Source organism: Antennarius striatus, chromosome 17, assembly GCF_040054535.1.
Source record: "Antennarius striatus isolate MH-2024 chromosome 17, ASM4005453v1, whole genome shotgun sequence".
Lineage (NCBI taxonomy): Eukaryota > Metazoa > Chordata > Actinopteri > Lophiiformes > Antennariidae > Antennarius > Antennarius striatus.
Genome location: NC_090792.1, coordinates 18,268,058 through 18,284,151, shown reverse-complemented (window position 1 = coordinate 18,284,151; position 16,094 = coordinate 18,268,058). Strand labels below are relative to the sequence as shown.

General features: G+C 45.9%; 1 protein-coding gene across 3 annotated transcripts; it reads left to right on the top strand.

Moving 5' to 3' along the window:
* Positions 1–695: 695 nt before the first annotated feature.
* Positions 696–15,627, top strand: ttbk2a (tau tubulin kinase 2a). Of its 3 annotated transcripts, XM_068339616.1 has the most exons (16): positions 696–984; positions 2,912–3,076; positions 4,620–4,767; positions 5,496–5,569; positions 5,682–5,822; positions 6,049–6,153; positions 6,455–6,520; positions 6,611–6,703; positions 6,784–6,909; positions 6,996–7,153; positions 7,239–7,446; positions 7,530–7,738; positions 7,823–8,339; positions 9,329–9,694; positions 11,273–12,150; positions 12,370–15,627. In XM_068339616.1, the coding sequence occupies exons 2-16, from the start codon at positions 3,008–3,010 to the stop codon at positions 12,827–12,829; spliced, it is 3,618 nt and encodes a 1,205-aa protein (XP_068195717.1). In that variant the 5' UTR covers positions 696–984; positions 2,912–3,007; the 3' UTR covers positions 12,830–15,627. The 3 variants fall into 3 exon arrangements, with proteins under 3 accessions (XP_068195717.1, XP_068195718.1, XP_068195716.1); XM_068339617.1 differs by lacking the exon at positions 9,329–9,694; XM_068339615.1 differs by having other exon boundaries at positions 7,530–8,339.
* Positions 15,628–16,094: the final 467 nt, after the last annotated feature.

Sequence of the window (16,094 nt, the reverse complement as noted above, 5' to 3'; positions counted from 1 at the left end):
CACACACACACACACACACAGTATGTATGTACATGTATATGAAAAGAAAATTAACCCAAAAAATACCAAAATTCAAAAAAACTTGCATATATAAAGCAGGTCACAATATGAATTCATCTTTCCTAACTGGACTTACGTGTACATATGTTTTATTATTTGAAAAGTCCCTCAGAAATAAAATAAATAAAACTAAACTAATCCATGTTCTCCATAATTTTATTATAATTAATTGTTTTCTTTATCTGCTTTAATTCTTTAAGATTATTTTGTTATTCCATCCAGTATACTGTATGTTGTCTTTTTTCATTATGTTTCACTGACGAACGCCATATTAGTACACATACATGTAACAATAATTCTGGAAATGATTTATTTTGCTTAGGATGTTATAGATTGTTAGTCATTGATTATAAGGTAGTAAATAAAGTCTAAACAATGTGCGTCATACGCCGATTGCCGCCCTCTAGCGGTCTTGACGGAAATTGTTTTATTTGTGCCCGATTTCACAAACTACGTTCAACACGACTGGCATTAAACGATCATTCTACAACACGTGGGGTTGGATATATTTAAATATTTAACGAAATATGATCGATTAAACCAGTCATCTCTAATTCGGCGGCTGTTCCTGGCGCGCGCATCGACCGCCGCGACGCGAACGCGCTTTAAAGGTCCACGACGCGCGTCCCCGAGCTGTTGCGAGGGGCGATCGAATCATGTCCGCGCGCTTAGCGAAAGCTGCTGATCATCACAGAGCCGTCACGTCACGGATCCGCAGACAGGGGCATCGACGCAGAGGTGACAGGCGGACGGAGAAATAACCCGCGTCTCCCTCAGCCGCCGCGGTTCGCTTTCTGCCTCCTCATCCCTCGAATGGGCGGTTCGCTCTCGGTGGGATTCTGCTGCCCACCGCCTCCAGACGCACCGGATTCCGTGTAACCACACCCGGCTGTCAGGATCAAGAATCCACAGCAACCACCAGAGGTAAGGATCCACGGACCGGAGGCCGTGTTTGCTCCCACCCCACCCACCGGTAGCGGCCGGTCTTCTCCGGCAGCAGCGACCCCGGTACCCCGCATGTTGTCACGGTTTACAGTTTAACCTCCAGCATGTCACAGGAGATGAGGCTGCGTGGCCTTGCGTGGACGCGCCTGAGTAAATCTGTGGTAACCAGCTCGATATGCAACAACGGGATTCTGTGCACTGCAGGAGGACAGATATTAATTCAATATCATGAGAAAGTAATGCATTTTTTTTTTTTAAATAAGATGCAATAATTCTGAGAAATGAAGTCATCATTGATCCTACGTGATCATAATAAGATGCAGATCCATTATTTTGAGAAAATGCAGAGAAAGTAAGTCATAATATGAGAAAGCATCTCATTATTCTGTTATACCGAGTCACAGTAATGAGAAAGAGTCTCATTACTTTGAGAGTCAGAGATGCAGGGAGGGTTTTGTGGGTCTTTCCAGGTCCTGATGCTGCATGAACCTGATGAACCGGATCAGAAGCCAGATGAAGACTGACTCTGTGCCAGCTTTAAAGTTTGGCCTCATGGACTGTTTGCATTTCGTCAACCAAAATGATTCAGAAGTGAACGAAAAAAACATTTGTTGCTCTCTCAGAAAGGAAATGAGAGAGCGAGGAAGGTTTGGTTTTGAGTTAAAATGTGTTCAATGTGTTTGTGTGTGTTTTAAAAAAGTATAGATAGTTCATGATCCCCAGTGGATGAATTCAAATGACGCTGATCATGACTGATACATACATAATTCTGTACTTAAAACTTATATGTTACTATTTCCCAGAAGCCTCAGCTGTAGTTTATGGTGACTTTAGCATGTTAGCATGACATTAGGATCTATACCTTAGCAGTGAGTACGAATCCAAGTACTATCAATTTTATTGCACTTAATCTTCATTAGAGTCCAAGCAAAGTTAAATGATTCATTTTTCTTCTGTTTTATCTCCCATAGTGCTTTACTGGTTCATAAAAGGCCAACAAGGTCTGATGAAGTTTCATTACATTAGCCTGAATTTTTCAGTGTGAAGAGCAACTTCTGCCAATTTTGAGATGTTCATATTTAGACTATTTAGTTTAGATTTTAATTTTATATTTTATTTTTACTTTCTATTTTATTTACACATACACAGTGTATTTTTTTACTTAGCTGTAAAGACTTTCACAAAAATGTAACAACTGTTTACAAAACTAACAGTATGAATTTGATTTTACATATAAACTACAGCAATATATTAGCAATAATATTCTCTAATAGTATTTTCCATCTAACATCCACCCTCTATCATCCACCCCTTTGTGGTGTAACCTTGCTTTGACCTTCTTCCTCCCCTGACCTCGTCCCGGTGCATGATGGAATTGATTGTCTGCTTGATGTTTTGGGATCATGACCTGTAACCAAATAGTGTTTTGAAGGCTCCAGAATGATGAATCGCACAATGCTGATTGGTCGACCTCTAACAGTGTCTTCAGATGAAACTACAGCACATGATGCAACTTCAGAATAATATTTTATCATGACTAATCTGATGAAACGTCTCAGTTCATCGGTGCGGTTCAAAGATCTGCTTGTTAGCTGTAAACCAGAGGGTTGGATGTCTGGGATAAACGATACTGGCATGAAGTCTTCTGTAATTTAAGATCAGGACTCTAAGTTCGGTGAGTTTGTGCAGAGACACAGCTGCTGCTGGCGGGTGTAGCGGGTGTAGCAGCTGCATCGACGATCGAGTATCCACACGCTCCAGACATTAATCCAGGGGTTTAAGTTCGTCTGCCGACATTCAACTGCCGAGGTTCAAGCCGGGTCTAAAAACAACGCTCTGTAACCGTCTGAACTCAAGATCAATTTTGGCAAATTCCTTAGTTTACTATCTCTTGGTGTTTTTTTAGGGTTCTTGATCCAGGCCCAGATGTCCGGCCCCGCCTGAGGCTGCTGGTTGAGAGGGGGGGAAGAAGAGAATAAGCGTCCCTGATTTCGAATTCGGGATGAGTGGAGGAGTGGAACAAGCTGACATCCTAAGCGTGCTCTCTCTGGTCAAGGAACGATGGAAAGTGGTGAGTGTTGTTCAGCGACAGACAGCGGTTCATGTAAACAGTGTCCTGCTGAAAAGACCATAGTAATGATACGAACAAAGACCCAAGAATTCACAGGAAGTTTGGTAAGACTTTATCTGCTACAGTCAAGAAGAGCTGCAATGTCCTCAATGCATCACCCTCCAACACAGCAGGTGGCGCTATCAGTCCCTTCAACTGCAGGTAGAACCTTTGTCAATCAGTTTTACCCTCATGCTGAACTAACAACCTCATCAGCTTTACGGAACACGTCATCTTGTGGTAACATCTCAGGAACACCTCTTCATCTTGTGGTAACACTTCTTCATCTTGTGGAAACACCTCTTCATTTTGTGGGAACACCTCTTTCATCTCGTGGTAGCATCTCTTAATTCCGTGGGAACGTTTCTATATCTCAGGGAACACCTCTCCATTTTGTGGGAACACCTCTTTATCTTGTGGAAACACCTCTTCATCTCGTGGAAACACCTCTTCATCTCGTGGAAACACCTCTTCATCTCGTGGAAACACCTCTATATCTCATGGAAACACCTCTTCATCTCATGGAAACACCTCTATATCTCATGGGAACACCTCTTCATCTCGTGGAAACACCTCTTCATCTTGTGGGAACACCTCTACATCTTGTGGGAACACCTCTACATCTTGTGGGAACACCTCTACATCTTGTTGGAACTAATAAACATGCACAGAAATCAAATTAAAGTAATTGATATGTGTATTGGAGAAACTGACTGATAGAATCCTGAGCACAGAGAACCAACCAGATCATACCAACAGTCTGTTTATATTTTTTCGTCAATGATTGGAACTATTTTTATACAGTACTTTTCTTTTTGAAGCATGATATGCTATATATATGTTGCGTGTTTGTTTGATGGAAATACATGTAAAATATTTAGATTAATGCTGTTCTGCTTTTGTGATAAAGGTTCTCCTTTATCACAAACACAGAACTCTAGAGAGCTCCTGAGACTCTGTGCAGTAAACAACTCTTTGTTCATCAAACCATTTCTCTGCCTCTCTACCTCACCTGTGGACAGTTGGTCCAGGTAGGACTGCGGCAGTATGGGACGTCTAAAAATAGCCTGTATGTTATTTATACCAGTGCGGCGTTCCATAGGCAGCAGCAGCAGCAGCATTCCCAGAGGACTCATGTCTCTGAGTGTCATTATTCCTGACTGGAAGCCTGGCACCTCTTCCTCTCTTCTAAGGAGCAGAGTTACATAAGAACCCTGCAGCTAATCCCACGACTTGAGCGCCGAGTGCACAAAGTGTGTGTGTGTGTGTGTGTGTGTGTGTGTAGGACAGTGAACGGCTTGCGTCGACTCAGAGCTGCTGCTATCAGAGGGAAATAATAATGTGTGTGTCATGTGAAGCACCACATGCAAAAAACATGATCACATTTATTCCTAAAATATTTAGTCGTACCTTTTAAGGATAGTCTCTCCTGGCCTGAGGTAATTTCAGACAATCAGAGTTCATCTCCTACTTCCCTTGAGTTTGTTTCATCATCTCCCTCCAGGCGAAGAAGATCGGGGGCGGCGGCTTTGGGGAGATTTACGAGGCGGTGGACCTTTTGACGCGGATCAACGTGGCTCTGAAGGTGGAGTCGGCCCAACAACCCAAACAGGTGCTGAAGATGGAGGTGGCCGTACTCAAGAAGCTACAGGGTGAGTGGAAATGGATCCGATGGGTCTGGTTTCATGTCTGGAACCAATTGATCCTGGACTATTGATTCAAAATGAAGAGACGGCGTCTGATTAGCAGAGGGGAACAATTTTTCTCATTAATTTCTAAAACATGGGAAGTCCAGGGAAAGTCACGTTAATAGGAAAGCCTATTTCAGTAGCGGTTTCTAATAATCATGAGAGCAGATACTCATTTGAAAAAAAAAAGTAAATCTGATCCAGGATTCAGCTTCAAATGCACAACAAAACCCTTTGAAACAGAAACAGCAGATAAATGTTTTCCCTCCGTCTGCTGTGTTTTGGGTGGAGGTATCGTCTACTTCTCTCCATCCCTTCATCTTTTGCTTCCTGCCTTCGCTCCGTCTCCTCGGAGAGGAAAAATCAATGGACCGGGATCATGTTTGCTGCTAATGGCTGCCGCCCGGGGCCTCATGGCTCGGTTGTTTCCTGGGGGGATCAGCATGTAACCAGAGACCGAACATTGACCATTCCGACTGTTGGGTTTGCCAGACCACTGATGGGTCACATCGGACTGGATCTGGTTCCTTTGACTAGAGAATTCCAAATTATTTTGAGGGACATCAAAGATTTTGGAGGATACACCTTCATCCACATGCGTGGCCGCTCATGGGAAAAGTGGGCGTGTCTTGTAGTGATGCTATTGATGTCAGATGATGTCATGAACTGAACCTGAACTCTGTTCTCTTCAGGTAAAGACCACGTGTGTCGCTTTGTGGGATGCGGCCGCAACGACCGGTTTAACTACGTGGTGATGGAGCTGCAGGTCGGTGGAAACACGATGCAGAAGACTTTGTGGACTCACACCAACACACCCATCCTGTTGGAATCCATCGCATGCAAACACGAAAAGAGGTCTCCTATGTTTGCTCTCTCAGGGTCGTAACTTAGCTGATCTGAGGAGGAGTATGACCCGGGGAACCTTCAGCATCAGCACCACCCTCCGCCTCGGGCGCCAGATCTTGGAGGCCATCGAGAGCATCCACTCCGTGGGCTTCCTGCACCGTGACATCAAACCGGTGAGTCGGCTTCCTTTTTGATGGATTTTACATGGTACTTTGACACATTCCTGATTTTTATGGCCATCGTTTTGTTAGATGTGTACGTCGCGGCAGAATTGGTTAGCTAAATGCGAAATGTAGCTGATGGTAAAGAAGCTTTTCATTTAAATCAACACAATTACAGACACTCATAAGTTGTATTTCAGTTTTATTTTTATTTTTTCCCCCTGTATTTGTGACCCAGTCTAATTTCGCCATGGGCCGCTTCCCGAGTACGTGTCGAACCTGTTACATGCTGGACTTTGGTTTAGCTCGCCAATTCACCAATTCCTGCCAGGAGGTCCGACCCGTAAGTATCACCTGCTGAGCTCATTCTTCAAATCTTAAGTGTTTTAGCTTTATTTAAGAAATCTTAAGCTCATTGTTTTAGGCTACTTCTATTTAGTACTTTCATTATTGTTGTTGCTTTCAGCTAGGCCATATTTTGTTTAGTCAGCAGACCACACTGCCACCTAGCTGTTGGAGGTCAAAATACAAAATACACCACAGCCGCTAATCTTTGCACAATAAAATATCTGTAGTCGTTTTCAGAATCCATGAAGTTCAAATGAGATTAAAACTGTAATCCTGAAGTCTGTCTTGTCGTTCAGCCCCGCCCGGTTGCTGGATTCAGAGGAACCGTCCGCTACGCGTCAGTCAACGCCCACAAGAATAAGGTCAGCATCATCAGCAGGTTCTCTCTGACACGTCTTCATCACGAATACTCAAATATGACTGATTAACTCTGCCCCGGTTTGATTTTGCAGGAGATGGGTCGTCATGACGATTTGTGGTCTCTCTTCTACATGCTGGTGGAGTTTCTCGTTGGTCAGCTGCCGTGGAGGAAAATCAAGGACAAAGTAAGACCTCTGTGCTTCCAGGACAGCGCCCATGTAAGTTTAGGAGTGATGGGATGTGACGGGCGTCTCCGTGGTTACAGGAACACGTGGGGAAGCTGAAGGAGACCTACGACCATCGCCTGATGCTCAAACACCTGCCGGCGGAGTTCGGCGTGTTCCTGGAGCACATCTCCGGTCTGGACTACTTCACCAAACCCGACTACCAGGTGATTCGGTTTGGATTCAACTTCCTGTTTCAACACGCTTGCAGAAGTCAGTATGTTTAATTCTGTGTTTTTCTGTGTTGCTGCAGCTGCTGATGTCAGTGTTCGACAACAGCATGAAAACCTACAACGTGGTGGAGAACGACCCGTACGACTGGGAGCGGACCGGTGCTGACGGCACTCTGACAATCAGCGCCACCGCCACGACGCCGCAGCATCACACCCGCCTCACGCCGGCTCACATGGGGTGCGTTTGATCGATTGAAGGATTGTTATTTCAAGGGCCGAACATGTCTCATAGCTTCCCGAAATCTGCTACTTGTCGTTCGCAGAATGGCGAATGCTTCCCTGATCCCCGGCGACCTGCTGAGGGAGAACACCGACGAGGTCCTGCAGGACGAGCAGCTCAGCGACGTGGAGAACAATCCCGCTCCGGAGCGCATGCCGGTTTCTCCCCTCCATCCGCACCGCAACCAGGAGGCCGACGTCTGGGAGGAGCTGGATCGCAACCGGAACCGCATCCGAACGGCGGTTTGGAAGGTCTTTGCGGTTTAATCCCCTCTCAGGGATTTGGAACCCGGGTTGAAATGAGTTCTGATCACCAATAAAACTGGTTTCCCCAGGTGGCGATGGAGGAGGACAACCAGGGTAACCATCAGAACCCCCACGCCACGCCGACTCCAGTCTCCCCGGTCAAGCTGCCTTCCGATCAGGCGGGCGTGGACCGGGACAGCCCCCTGCTGAGGAAGCTCCGCAACATCCACGGCTTTGACCTGGAGAAACGGCTGGGCGTGGAGTCCAAACCCAGTCCGGAGCGCTTCCTGGAGGCCAGGTCTGTCAGATGCTTCACAGGGGGGGATCATTGGTGTCTTTCTACCTCAGGGTCTTTTCTACCTCCGTCTCGTCTCCGTTTCAGCTCGGCGAAGCAGCAGCAGGTCGGACATCAGGAGATGGAAGCTGAAGGGGTCGCCCCGGCGACCAAAGCTGTAGAGGACCCTGAAAGACTCTGGAATTATGACAAGGAGCTGCGTTCTGGTGGCGGTTCTCCTAAACCAGCATCCTCTGGATCTCAGGAGCACGGCGAGGGGGCTGTCAGCAGCGGGGGGTTCGTGGCCCTCAATCTGAGCTCTGGGAGGCAGGACAACGACTCCAGGGAATGGGTGATGGTGGAGAGACCCAGCGGCTCCCCAGGAGCCAGGATGACCACCAGCCCGTCTGAGGAGGAGGAGGAACCGGAGGTGCTCCAACCGGGGTCTCCGGGGTGGGAGAAGGGCGGCCCGAGCTCCGCAAAGACCAAACAGGAAAGCGCGGCTTCCGCTAAGGGGAGCGTCAAGATGGACAAGCTGGAGCTCAGCGTGGGTCCTGCCGGTGCCCTGCCCCCGGTCACACCGACCAGCCCAGCTGAAGCCCTGGCGGAGGGGGTCCTCACTCAGGTAAGACCCCCAGTTTGAAGCTCGTCTCCCAACACCATAGAGAGTTCGACGCTGAGCTGCGTCTCGCTGTTTCTTCGCTTCGTTGATTTGCTAGAATCTCCTGTTTGTGTCAGAGCTTCTTATCAGATCACAGCATGAAGGACAAAACAAAGCATGTTAAGTTTTATCTTCTTGTTTCCTATTCCAGGCATTTTGCAATATGTTTGTTTTTTTGTTTTTTTTTGCCACAGAAATGATTTATTTCCTAACTACATTTGAGTTTACTTTCAATGTTTTTTGCTCCTTTGCTGTATTTTTTTTCCCCTTTCAACCACCCGCCAAGTCAGACTAAGTCCTACCCAGTCTAAGAAGTCCGGTGAGGCGATTCGTCTTTCTAGAAATGGTGACGCTTTTATTCACATCTCATGCAATCGTGGAGAATTAAAGACAAACAAACAATATTAAACCTCCTCTGACCGGAAAAGACGAAACTCAATAATGTCAGGAATTAAATCTTTATTAGAAACTTGACGATTGTTAGACTGAACATCCATGAATTCAGAGGTAAATTATTAAAGCATCACATATCTGACTGATAAGAGCGACTTTTATTTTATGTGCTCTTCTTCCTCAAGCTGCGACTTTTGTGTTAACGTGTTCTCGATAGAGTCGCACCACTTTCTCTATTTAAGCCTATGTAGTTGTAGTTTTTGGTCAAAGCACACTTTTTACCTTTTATTCTCTCGCGGGCCACATAGAATAATGTGGCGGGCCACGTTTGGCCCTCGGGCCTTGAATTTGACACATGCGACTTATGCAGGGCTTGACCCACCCCCCCCCCCCGTCTCCACACCCACTCAAAAAAACGTGACACCTGCGGTCACAGGTTTCCGTGTGTTTAGAGGAAACACAGCCCACCCGCCGTGACCCCCGTCGGTACGACCTACCTGTCCTCACCCCCCCCCCCTCACCGATCTCACCCCCCTCCTCCTCTCCTTCCCGTCTCTTAGCTCCCCACCTCTCCTCCGTCCCTGCCTGAGGAGATGGCTATCCGGACGTCCAGCCCCCTCCCTCTTCGCTCCCCCAGCCCCCACACCCTCCTCACCACCCTGTCGGACCCGCTGCAGCAGCGCCAGCCGGCGGGCATGAGGCGTAGCCAGTCCGCCGACCAGCATCAGCAGCATCATCAGCCGCCGCCGCCGCCTCCGCACCGCCCCTCCTCTTCCTCCTCCTGCCACACCTCCCTACCTCTACCGCTAAGCCCCGCCCCCAGCGCCCGGTCACCCGGCCGACGGAAACTACCCGCCATCCCGGCGGGAGCCGCCAACACCAAGTTCCCCTCCGTCATACGCATCACTCGAGCCCAGCTCCAGCAGGTGACGAGCCCTCGACAGGGGGCGGGGCCTATTTGGGGTTGGGGGGGGTGGGGGGGAGGTCCCCATAAAACCTGACCTTCCATTCAGCCTCAGCAGCCGCCGACGCTTTGGTTCTCTTTGTTTTTCCGTTGCTTACTTTGGCTTCTTCTTTGTTGTGTTTGGTTGTCACTATCAGGCAGAAAGTGTGTGTGTGTGTGTGTGTGTGTGTGTGTGTGTGTGTGTGTGTGTGTGTGTGTGTGTGTGTGTGTGTGTGTGTGTTCTCGTGATCTGAATAGTCTGATTGTGGCATGTGTGTGTGTTTTCTGGAATGTGGAGTCATGACGACAGGTCGCATGCTCTCTTTTTGTTTCAGATTGTCTTTGTCCTCTCTATCTTTGTCTTCCTCTCTCTCTCCCTGTATTTGTTCCTCACCCTCTCTTCGCTGAAGCCCCCCGCCAAGTGAACGCTCCCCGTCCTACTTGCTGGTTTAGAACTCACAGCTTGACTGACACTGCCATAGCAGTCTTGTGTGTTACGGTCTGATACTGGTAGCTATGGGATTGCATGCCGTTGCCAAACTAATCATCTATTATCCCATGTTATGTAACCCTTCTCCTTTCACTGCATCCAGCTCTTGCTGCAGAACTACAACAAGTTGTAGTCCAGGGGGGGGGGGGGTCAAACTCATTTTTGACCGAGGGCCACATCAGCATAACAGCTGTCCTCAAAGGGCTAGATGTAACTAATAAATGTAACTAAATGTAACTCAATGTAATGTAAAATAAATGTACAGTATTTTCCGCACTATGAGGCACACCTTCAATAAATGGCCTTTTTTAAAAACAATTTTTTATTTTAAAAGAGCACTTTCAAATGACAATGTCATGTTCTGTTACTTTCAACCTCAATTACTTAATGCAATACATACAATGACATTATCATAAAAATAATCGCAGGTCTCCTGATTAAGTTTTTGTGTTGCTCTTTTAATTTTTTTTAACGCTTTATGTGAGTATTTGTGTGAAATATTTACAAAAAACAACTTTTGAAGCTGTCATATATGTATATATAGTACTATATATATATATATATATATATATATATATATATATATATATATATATATATATATATATATATATATATATATATATATATATATCCTTATTACTTAGTCAAGTTACAAACATTAAAGTTGCACAGAAATTTTCTTTTTCTCTGTTTTAAAATAAATCCATTTAATTTGTCAGGTTATGAAACCCACAGCAAAAAATCAATCAAGGATCAAACTATCCAAGAAAATAAAGAAAAATAACATCAAACACAATTTAAGACATTAACTTTGTTCAAAAGCACACTTGAAGCACACTTTTGACCTATTTATCTTTAATATCTTTAAATTATGTGGCCCTCGTGGGCCACATAAAATGATGTGGCGGGCCACATTTGGCCCCCGGGCCTTGAGTTTGACACCTGAGTTGTAGTCCACCAGCAACAAGCGTTTAACAACTATTATTCCCAATTTGATTTTATTTTTATATTATTTACTGACACAGCTTGTCTTCTCGCTCCTCCCTTGCCCCCCCCCCCCCCCCCTAGCTGACGGCTCAGCGTCCGTCTGGGTTGTCGTCCCAATCCGGATCCGACAGCGCTCTGCTGGAGCGACGCGCTGAAGCTGAAAATGAAGCTGATGCTGAAGCTGAAGCTCAGCAGGTCCAGGAGCAGACTGCAGACCTCAGCTTCCACCGGGATCACCCCCCCCACCGTCCCGGGACGCCCTCAGACCCCCCAGTGGAGACGCTAGCCAACGGAAACAAACCTCAAAGTCCCGTACCAAGCCGCGTGTCCTCGCCTCGCTCTCCGTCTTCGCCTTCCTCCCCCCGCAGCCCAGTTTTCGGCAACGGCTGCCTCTCCCCCCCTGCAAACGGGCGAGCCCCCTCCACCCTGAAAGACCCTGATCGTGACTTTGGACACCCTCCCAGCGCCACAGAGCCTCAGCCAAGTGGAGACAAGAAGAGTGATGGGAATCAGCCTCCGGCTTACCCGTCTCCGACGGCCCCCGCCCGGAGACAGAGCCGCATCCCCATCCTGGAGACCTCCAGCCTGCTGGAGCTCCCCCCTCCTGGTTCCGCTAAGGAGAAGCTCCTGCAGAAGAAGGCCAGTCAAGGCCCGGTCCCCTCTCCCACCGCCTCCCCATCCCTCTCCGATAGGCGTGGCGCCGTGATGGCGTCCCTCGCTAAAGACCCGCCGTCCTCCGCCTCCGACCGCTCCCAGGACGAAGACTCTCTGATGGGCTCTCGCTCCGATCGCCAGGGCGACGACGCCCCGTCCCTCTCCTCCTCCTCGGGTCCGATGTCGCGTAAGAGCCGGATCCCTCGTCCCGTTCAGGCGGCCACATCCGCCGAGCAGCTGGCGGCGCAATTCATGCCACGCCCCCCTCCTGGAAGGCCGCCGTGTCGCCCGATGTTGGAGAGCAGGTAACCGCGGATCCTCCCCCCGGGGATTGGTCGAAGGTTAACCGGTTTATCAGTTTTTGGGTCAGTTAAATTAATATGATCTGGTTGTTTTGACATGTGTGGGAACAGTGGTAGCTATGGCGACAAAGTCAGGATCACTCAAGCTAAGATAAGTTAAACTGAGGGAGTGAGTCATCTCATCGATCTCCTTCCGTGGTTTGATTTTTGCGCCCCCTGCAGGTTGAAGCGTTACCGCATCCGAGCCAGCAGCACCAGCGACTCGGACCTGCTTTCCTGCCTCGCCCAGCTGATGCACGGCTCCCGAGGTTCCCCCCTCCACCACCGCTCCCCGGCCCCGCACGAGGGATCCAGGATGGGCGTCTGCAGCCTGACAAACTCCCCCCACCACCATCACCACCGCAGCTCCAGCGTCTCCCCTCGCAGCTCCTCCTCCCTGCAGCGATCCGTCAGCTCCTCCCCCTCCCGCCACGAACACCGCGGCGCTGGCGGCGGCGTGGGGGGTTTCCTGGGCCGCAGCCACTCCCCTCCCAGCTTTTCCGGCTCGCCGCCGTCCCGAAGGTTCTACCCCCACCACCCGGAGACCTGCTGCAGCCGCCAGGCCCGCACCAGTCCCTTCCACCTGTCAAAGGGGAAAGGGTGTAGCCGAGAGGGGAAGTGCTTCAGCAAGCTGAGCAGATAGTTCCCCACCAGGGGGCGCTGGCAGAGGACGGGAAGATTTCTAATCCTGGGTCTTCCTGTAGGTTGAGAAAAGCATCCACTTTCTCTGCTTTCCTCTGTCAATTGAACGTTCCCTGTTTTCTTCTCCACATCTATTTGCACACATTCATTTATGTGCTTTAAAGGGGGATTCTGTTCATTTTGTATTGATGGAAGACGAGTTTGAAAAGGAACTAAAATCTGTGCTGCAAAAGAAGTGATATTCAGAATATTGTGCCCAATTTAAAAGATCTAAAAGTCCTTGTTTCAAACACATTTGTCATCTAGAGTTCCAGTTTGAGTTAAATGTTGTTTAATCTGGGTGCAGATTGAGACACAAGATGTTTAATCTCTGATTTAGTTCATCTCAAAAATATCCAGTTCATCTTAAAAAATATCCAGTCCAGGTTCACGCAGTGAAACAATCAAGGTTTCACACAATAAAACAGTCCAGGTTCACACGGTGAAACAGTCCAGCAGCATTTTGTCATAATTCAATATTTATGATATAGTCTTTTTAAACATGTAATCTGTACTTGAGAACATTATGTATAAATGTGCCCCTGAAACTATTTTCACATAAAATTATAAAACCTTTAATGTCAGACCAGCGAGTACATTTAATAGTAATAAATAAATGTGCTGTTTCTTCATCTTGCACTCAGATTAAACTGATAGAACATCAGTATCTGATCACATATTGTCTTAGTTTGTATTTACTTAAACGTCTTCAGGTCCACATCCATCACATCTTCTAGTTGATCCATCCCCTCAATAATAATGTCAACAAGTGGTTTCCTTAGAAACCATGATCTGTTTTAAATATGTTTAGACATCAGAGACGTGTAAACATGCCAACAATCATTGTGTTGGAGATTGTAATCACTGGTGTCAGCATGTTAGCAGGGTGCTAACAGGTTAGCATTCTTCTCGCAGTCTGTTAATCCCTGAGTAATTTAGACACAGTTGGAGGTGAAGAGGAAGAGGTTCTTTATTTTGACCTTTTATCTCATTCGTTTCCAATGTTAAATCAATGCGATCGCTCCAAAGTGTTTGTACAATCGATCAAGTCGTGGGTAAAGACGCCTTTTTGTGCCTCCTCCTTCTCGGTCTGGGTGTGAAGGCGTCCCAGGAATCTTTGCGGTAGGTCGGATCGTGAATGGCATCAGACGCCTGTGCCTTGTAGCCCGGATCAGACTCACGTCGGCAGCGATGACCTTTTCACCCTCCTGTGTTCTAAAGAGTTTCAAGCTGAGGGTAGAGTCGCGATATCTAGGAAGTAATCAGTCATTGTTGGAGATAAAAATGTGAATTTTGGACCTTTTTCTGAAATGTTATTGAACCAGAGGCCATATGTACTGTAAATATCAATCTCTTGCTTCCAGAAAGTTCCGTTCTATTCCCCTTGGGCTTTTTAAATAACCACACAAAGGAATCATTTAACATACTCTCCTCTCGCACCTCTGCTTGTAATATACTGTAAAAAAAAACCAGCGTTCTCCTCCACATGCATGACTACTGAGAAATCCGGATCGCAGGACTGCAGCTCATCGTGCAGACAGACGGGTTCAGTCAGTCAGTCGCCTTAAAGTCTCTTCTCTGCCCCTCAGTCTGTAGCGAGGGATGACTGAACCATGTCTGTCCGTCAGGCCCAACCTTCTCATCTGATGCAGAGACTAAAGTCTAAATATGCTAAAAGTATAATTTAGAAAACCACATGTTTTTAAGGAAAATTCAAGGAAAACTTGATGAGAAACCATCAAAATATTGATATTGATGCTTATAATATTGATGCTTATAATATTGGAGTGGCGCAAATGTGCCAAAACGTTCAATACCTCTTTATTTGTAACTGTAATTAAACAAATTGGTCTCTGAATAACCTCTTTGCCATGGTAACCACAAAGTAATTTGACTTTTTCTCAAAAACAACTTTATACTCATGACTTTTTTCTAAATTGGGACATTCTAATTATAATCTACTTTTCTTATCCCGGTGTGGCCCTAATACTTCTTCACGCTGTCAGACTACAACCCTCTGTTGTGCATCAGCTGTTACCTGATTTGCACAGGGTCAGTATTTAAAACGCGCTGGTTAACAAACAAGGATGTGCAATTTCTAAGTGTTGCCAGCGATCAATGATTGAATTCTCCCTTTGAAGACACTCCAGGCTCAGTTCAGACTTTTAATATATACCTGTAAGATATTACAATGAATCAGTTATTGTAAAACCATAACGTGCTACAGTGAAATGGGGGAACAGACATAGCAAATAATAAGATTCTTGTTTTTTTTAATATCATGGCACATAGTGATGTGTAGTTGTAGTGCTAGTGGTTCCTCCCAGGTGATTTTTTGTTGCTCATAGAAAGGTGTCAAATTTATAGGCGCTTGCAGGTGAAGTATCCAGATACCCGACGGAACAATCTCAGCTGCTTTATTTTCAAAGGCCAGGTAGAAACTAAAGTTTTTGCTGCACTTCTCATACCATTACTCGTTAATAACTTATAAATACTTGACAGGAATTATTTATGGTGACCTTTGCTCATTTTTCATTTTGATCTTTTTAATGGTTGATATTTTTGTGTTGTGCATCCTGGTTTGAATTGTACAGAAATAATGTAAGGAATGGAAGCTTTGCATTGTATATAACTGTAATTATTTATGTTAATTCTATCATTTGTATCATATCAATGCCTTGTACAGTGTTTTTTTTTTGTTTTAGAATTATTTTGTATTTTATTTTTATAAACTGGTTATGAATAAAATACTCATTTCGCATGCAGACAAATTCTGGTGAAAATTGCCTGATTTTTTAAAATTTTAAATATTGAAGAAATTTTTTCATTCACTGGACGGACTGATGCGTGAACTATTTTTTTTTTTAGAAGCGAATCTATTAAATGTCAAAACGAGATTGCAAATGATTAAAAATGGTTCATTAAGTCACCACAGAATACAGTATGTCCTAGAATATACTGTATGTTCAGTAAATATAAACGAACACAGACCGACCATTCAGCTGCAATTCAACTAGAGGGCGCATTAAATCCTTATTAAATTAATAATTATTTCATAATTATTTCATAATTATAAGTAATGGCTACAAGTATTCTATTCTATAATTACTAGAGACTAATAATTACTAATTTCTATGCTAATTCATAAACTAATAATTACTACAGTATAAGTATACCTGTATCTATTAGTTTTGAAAATCTCTGTTGTTGTCGCCTGAACTGGGTCA